The following is a 7,015-nucleotide window of genomic DNA, read 5'->3' on the forward strand; positions in this document are numbered from 1 at the left end:
GTGTTTGTAAAAGTCTAAAACTTGTTGTCTCTTTGGTTGCCAAGGAAACCCCGTGGAGAGGCCAAAAAGTGTCGTAAGGTGTACGGCATGGAGAAGAGGGACATGTGGTGCACTGCCTGCCGCTGGAAAAAAGCCTGTCAGCGATTCACTGACTGAACCCCCTACGTTTACAGGATGGATTCTTCCTCTGCAAACGATTCACTGAGGTGGAATGTTCCACTTAGAGATGTGGGGGGAGGGGGGGGTCTCTGTAATGAAGCCCCTAAGAGCATGCACTGCTTCTTCCTGACCAGCAGGGGGCTCTCTGCTCGCTTCTACTAGCCCTCAGACAGCCGAACACATGAAACAACACGATAAAAAATAGGCACAAAAAAAAAGACAAAAAATCGAGAAAAATGAATGTTAGCTTTTGAAGCGTTGTTTTTATTTCTACCGATGATATTTTTGAGGTAATCAAAAAAAAGGAGGAGATTATTCAAAACGTGATTCAGAAACTTTTTCGATTTGTTTTGTACTTTCTAATTTTGCATGCCTTCACTGTAGGGCAGTGGTTGAATTTCAGATAAGCTTTTTGTCATTGTGTACTCTTCACAAGTTCTTCTTTACTGGTCTGAGTAACATGGAAGCTACTGTGTTTGACTTTATAAGATTGTGATACTTCTCTTTTGTCAGCATCCTTCAATTCACTTTGTTTATTCAGATGTGTCTTTTACACTCTTAACTGTGCCATTTTTTAAATGGGCAGTATGTGTACCAAAGGAAAAAAATCAGAACAGCTCTAAAGTCTCTGAGAATTTTGATGTGTCTTATGAGACACAAGCTTGTTTTGCTCTATATATCGAAGTGTTATAGATATAACACACTACATGCTCTTACGCGAATTCAACTTAGAAACTTTAATTTTGTCTCTTTGTTTGGGAAGTGAATAATGCCTAGCTTTTCATCATAAACTTCTTGCTTTTTGCTCAGCCGCGAAATAGACTCTCTTCCAACTGGTGGTATCAAATATTACCCTTCAAATCTTCAAACAGTTTGCCGTATATGTACAGTATATAAAGACATATATTGTCTTCACTTTCTTCCTTTCGATACCTGTATTCAGCTACAGTATGAATCTTTCAGAAGCAGCAAGTCTTTCAATAGATCACTGTAAACATTGTAACCACAGTGTAACCTCTCTTTTCATTTATTTTCTTTTAGCCAATAGTTGCCAAGGCAACTAGTACTTGCAGAGTGCAATCACCAGGGTTTTCTTGCTTGGATTAATCAGCTCTGTTGTTGATAATTGTTATCAACCAGAACTTCAAGGCCTTGCTGTAGCAATTTTTTGCTACTCTGAATTCCGAATCCATCTTCCTGGGTTCCATCAAAGAAATGAAATGGAACGTTATTGGAGTTGTTGTTTGTGGAGGGTACCTTTACCAATCCACCTCACATTTCCGGTTATCGCTCGAAACTCTTATCTACAGGCCTTGGAATCGAGATGTTTAATCTCAGAGGGATTATTTGCTTCCCATGAAATGTAAGTGGATTCCTGATCAGACATGAGAGCAAATAAAGAAGTATATATATTTTTAAAACAGAATATTTTTTGTACTCTAGCTACTGTTTTTTGATTGCTGCCAGCTCTTTGAATGTAGTTTCTGCAGCCTCTCTTTCTCTTCTCCTGATACTGACTGACTACCAGACTTGACACAAGTTACCACAGCAGGACAAACACACACACACAGTGCCACCTGACTTCTCTCACGTAAACTCACCTTTCAACTGTTTCTATGACAGTGGCCCAAGTCTATGAATTCCCAGGCCGCATGACACACGACACTGTCATATTGACAACTTGCTCTCAGCTGTCGGTCATCACAATCTGAAATTGACGGGACATCAATACAAGGACATTCTACAATGGTTGGGTAGAACAAACCAACAATTAAACCAACCGGATTCAACCTTTACCAACAAACATGGTTGTCCTGGTAACGTTTACTGTCAGGTATTTTGTCCAGTTGTTTCTGTGAAAGACAAACTGTCTTACAGTGGCTCACTGGTGATTGAAGAGTAGCCCTGGATTTTCCTGGTCCGAAACTTCACTAAGTGCCAACTTAAAGAATGTCCTGAGGAGAAAAAAAAACAATGAACCTAAAGAAATTGCACTAACTGCACTGCACAAATACATGTTTTTATACATGGAGATTTTATACATGCAGATTTTCAAAGCGAGATTGGATTAAGCCTGTTTTTGTTTAGGATCGTCACTGCCTTGGTTTTAAAATGGGATTTCAGGGATGGTGTTTCAGGGATGGGGCAGTCTCCCCAGAACAACGTTCTGAATCGGAACCCAATAGTGCCGACCAACGTTTTCTGGTTATGTGTGGTGCTGCATAGTACAGCACAGTACTTTCTGAGTCAGGGTTTGTTCTACACTTTTCCATTGTGGAGGAGCACGAAGATGACACCTTGAGGTCACATCTCAGATGGTCAACTGGTCCAGATATACCATAGCATTCAGTCTGTGTTTGCTTGTTGTCTTCTTCAGAACAGATAACTGCTTCTACGTAGCCTAGTCAAACATTGCTTTCACAAACATTTTTGTATAGTCTTCCTTTGCATAAAATTGCCTTTTCACATTTTTATTGAGATGTGGAAGTGTGCGGAGAACGTGTTGTCTTTTGGCACCTACTCCGCACATATTTTCCTGTCAGATTTGAATTTAAGTGAAACACATCAGATCAGCTTTCTCTTCAACCCCACCCAAAGCACCTGACACTTCTCCGCCAATCCAAAACCAGCGACTTTCGGGCTTAACGGAAGCACATTGGGAAACACATTGGCTAGTTCTGTAGATCTCAGTGTCAGTCATGTCCCTGGCCTTGCACCTTTTTAATTGCACTAAAGTGGCCTTACAGGTTTCTGGCCTGGGCTGATGCAAGGAGAACATTAGTATTCACTTGCACCTGTGTTGAGGTTTTCACCTACATCAAGCTGTCCTGAAATGGCGATGGCTAGGGCCAGGTTAGGATTCAGTGACAACTGATATTCTTGCAGCTTTTTATTTTATTGATACCTGAGATTTCGGAAGGTGGTAAATTCTGACTAGTTGTGATTTGGGAAACAGGCTTTGTGATTGGACGGAGCAAGCAGTGATGATTTTTCAGAATGGACTTGTAGTTTCAGGGCTTTCCTGTACATATGCAATTTAATGAGAACCATGATGCTTTTTTCATATATTGTTGTTGTTTTCTTTGTTGTCGTATTTCTGTAATACAAAAAGGAAACTTTCTATGGTAGATTTCTTCAGAGTATTTTTTGTTGCATATTTTTAGAAAGCACTCAAGAAGATATAGAGAAAATAACATGTAAATATTCTTATATTGCAGGTTAGGGGAAAAAGGGGAGAAGGAAAAAAAAGTTGATGAATGTAAAACCTACAAAAATAAAAGCTTTTTTTCTCTAGTTCTACTGACTATACAGTGCTGTTAGTCCACTGTAACTTCAGTATCAAAAGAAACATTTAACGCAGTCAATCTACCAACAGTATGCATGATATCATATCTTCAACCAGTATTGCTTCTCCTTCTTACATTGTGAAAATACATGCTTTAATTGGAACAAACAACTCACTTGACATTTTGGTGACCTTTCTGTGAGCCACCTGTGTGTGTGATGCATTGTGAAGGTGTCATTTGGCGATTATGTAGGCTGTTAATAAAAGAGTCATGAACAGTTATGAAGGCTTACAGCAGACCATTTACTGCACTCTTCCCACTTATGAAAGCGTTTATAGAGGTTCTGCATTTCAATGGTCATAAGTGACCATGAGCTTATGTGAATGCTTATGGAGCGTCTCATAATGCGACAAGGACTGATGGAGTGCTTTCTGAAGGCAGTTATAACACATTAGACACAGGTGCTCCCTACCCTTTCTGTCTCCTGCCAAATCTGGATTTATTGGAATACATGTTGTCATCGTTTGTAGTAATGTAGTTTTAGGATAACCTTTGGTATGTAAAGGTGTGCTATTCAGAGAAATACATTTGCACTTCCATGGTTTTACCTTTGGGGATTCTGTCCTGCACATTCCATCAGGCCGCTTGCCATAGTGTTCATCTGTCTCTAAATAGTTGTGTTTCCTGCTCATTTTCTTTTGCCACTTACTGCTTGTTTTCTCTGCCGTCTCCTCGTCTGTTTCTCTCCATTTTCCGATTTCTCCTGTTTTTTTTTTTTTAAGACTATCGACATTCACTGTAGTTCCGCCCTTATCTTTACCCAGTGTATTAAGCTAACCGAGCCCTTGAAATGTGCAGAAAAATAAATGTTATTTCCAAATTTGTCCTGTGATTCTATCTTTTGTCTGCTTTTTTGAACGTCTGTGTTGTGAAGTCCATCCTGACAGCTCAGCAGCGCAGCCAATGGGTCTCCATCCAAATTAAAATATTAATGTATCGTTATCGCCATGGCAGCTCCACTCAACTCTGTGCTTAACGACGTTTATTTGGAGCCATTTCTAAAAATAAATCATATTTGTCATTCTTTCATTTTTTTTTAACTGTCTGACATATTTTCTTCCCTGCAATGCCATGTCTTTACAGTCTTTTTGTTGGCTGGCGTGAAACTGACCTTTTAATTGTTTTGTTATCTTGTTCATATTGATTGATTGGTTTGATTGATTTTTGGTCATTAACTTGATTGGATGGATGACTTGTTGTCATGATGAAGAGGATGATGTGAAAGTGTTTGAGAGAAAATAAATGTGTATGGAATATATATTCTCAGTTTTTCTTGTCTGTGTGTGAATGTGTGTGTATGTATGTGTGAGATCCAAGTCCAACATTAAATGTGGAGATCAGAATCCCCACAAAGATGTTAAAATGGACAAATTGATTTCAGTACATTTTTAGCCATTCCACACTACGAAATAATTCTATTTCGGGTTTGAGGGAAAACATACAATTGGGTTCAGTGCTAAAATATTGGTTACTTTTAGGTTTTTGGATTATTAAGGTTAAGGGATAAGGAACATAGACATCTAGTTTTCTGGTGTCAACTAGAAAAAAATACATGTATTTTTCAAGTTCTGAGTTAAAGTTTATGCTATAGATACAGATCTATAGCAGTCAGCTTCCCTTCCCAAACATTAGTTGGGAAAATTTCAAAACTAACCCAAGGTCATCATTTAGAAGCAAGTTAAAAGACAATTCCAATGGTTGGGATGCCAGTTCTCTAGTTTTTACTTAAATGCCACAATAAATACATACAAAGACTCTTATTTTGAAATATCTAGCAGTTTTGGCTAATTTACGCCATTCTGAGCATCGTATCAGAGATATCAGGACAGTGGCAGCGTTAGTTCTGGGAGACCGGTTTTATAGCCCCGGATCTTCAATGAATAGCCCTGGATCTCAAATAAAATTTTTAAAAATTGCCAATGATCTATTCACAGACATCCCAACCTGCAACTTCATGATGAGGTAGTATGTCCCAGTTGGTCCCAAATACTGGAATAATAGCCTACTATACAGTGGCATTTCTAGAAAATTGTACATGGGGTGGCAGAAGGGTGGCAAATCATAATTGAAGGGTGGCGTATCATTCTATTGTTGGTTATGCCCACTTAAACAAATCCAGCTACTGAAAATGAAATATAATACATGTTCTACACTTTGATGTTTGTGTTCAAAGTTTGGTAGGAGTCTTTCGAGTGTGCAAATTCTCTGAGTGTTGTGAGTTCCCTAAGTATTATATATGCAACCTACAAATGGAGGAAAAAGATGCAGTATTTTACTTGGACACATTGTTTATATTATTCTGCCAAGTGCAGAAACATAAATCAATACATCCTGAAAATAAATGCCTTATATTGCATGAAATAATACACTAAATATAGGCTACTGAGGTTAAAGAGTAGCAATTTAATATACTAGTAGAACATAAATTACAACTGTTAATCACATGACTACACATCACATTTTGTTGATGTTATATCGATGTCTTGAGATGTCTAATTTGGAATTATTGTAGATAAACCTTAACTTTCTCCACAGATGAAATTAACCATTTAATTATCCATAGCAAGCTACATCAACATTGTTCAATGCCACTTTGCTAGCTATCAGGACAAGCATTACATGGCAATGATGGCAAGATACTTCATCTGCAAATTTGCCATCTCGCGTACTTTACCAATAATATTGATGATTGCATTACATTAGCCCCTCCAAGAACTGCCACCTTAACGTGGTGGAGGGGTTTGAGTACCCGAGTGACCCTAGGAGCTATGTTGTCTGGGGCTATATGCCCCTGGTAGGGTCTCCCAAGGCAAACAGGTCTTAGGCGACGGGTCAGACTAAGAGCGGTTCAAACCCCCCTTAATGATGAATAAAATTCTGAGCACCGTGACGTCGCCCGGTATGGCGCACCCTGGAGCCAGGCCCGGGGTTGGGGCTCGTATGCGAGCGCCTGGTGGCCGGGCCTTCCCCCATGGGGCCCGGCCAGGCTCAGCCCGAACGGGCGACGTGGGGCCGCCCTCCCGTGGGCTCACCACCCACAGGAGGGACCATAAGGGGCCGGTGCGAAGAGGATCGGGTGGCGGTCGAAGGCAGGGGCCTAGACAACCCGATCTCTGGACACGGAAACTAGCTCTAGGGACGTGGAATGTCACCTCGCTGGCGGGGAAGGAGCCTGAGATAGTGCGTGAGGTTGAGAGGTTCCGATTAGAGGTAGTCGGGATCACCTCTATGCACGGCTTGGGCTCAGGAACCACACTCCTTGAGAGAGGATGGACTCTTCACCACTCTGGAGTTGCCCATGGTGAGAGGCGGCGGGCTGGTGTGGGTTTGCTTATAGCTCCCCAGCTCTGCCGCCATGTGTTGGAGTTTACCCCGGTGAACGAGAGGGTCGTTTCCCTGCGCCTACGGGTCGGGGATAGGTCTCTCACTGTTGTTTGTGCCTACGGGCCGAACCGCAGTGCAGAGTACCCGACCTTCTTGGAGTCTCTGGGAGGGGTGCTGGAAAGTGC

At 40.9% G+C, this 7,015-nt stretch overlaps 1 protein-coding gene across 2 annotated transcripts in view; it reads left to right on the plus strand.

Moving 5' to 3' along the window:
• The window catches only part of si:rp71-79p20.2 (zinc finger protein 704), a 50,871-nt gene extending 46,107 nt beyond the window's left edge, over positions 1-4,764 (plus strand). For both annotated transcript variants that reach the window (XM_020051846.3, XM_010875837.5), the window contains one exon: positions 45-4,764. In XM_020051846.3, coding sequence (XP_019907405.2) covers positions 45-156 — 112 coding nt within the window. In that variant the 3' untranslated portion in view covers positions 157-4,764. The remainder of the gene's footprint in view (positions 1-44) is intronic.
• The last annotated feature ends 2,251 nt before the right edge of the window (positions 4,765-7,015 follow it).

The sequence above is a fragment of the Esox lucius genome, chromosome 12, assembly GCF_011004845.1.
Source record: "Esox lucius isolate fEsoLuc1 chromosome 12, fEsoLuc1.pri, whole genome shotgun sequence".
Lineage (NCBI taxonomy): Eukaryota > Metazoa > Chordata > Actinopteri > Esociformes > Esocidae > Esox > Esox lucius.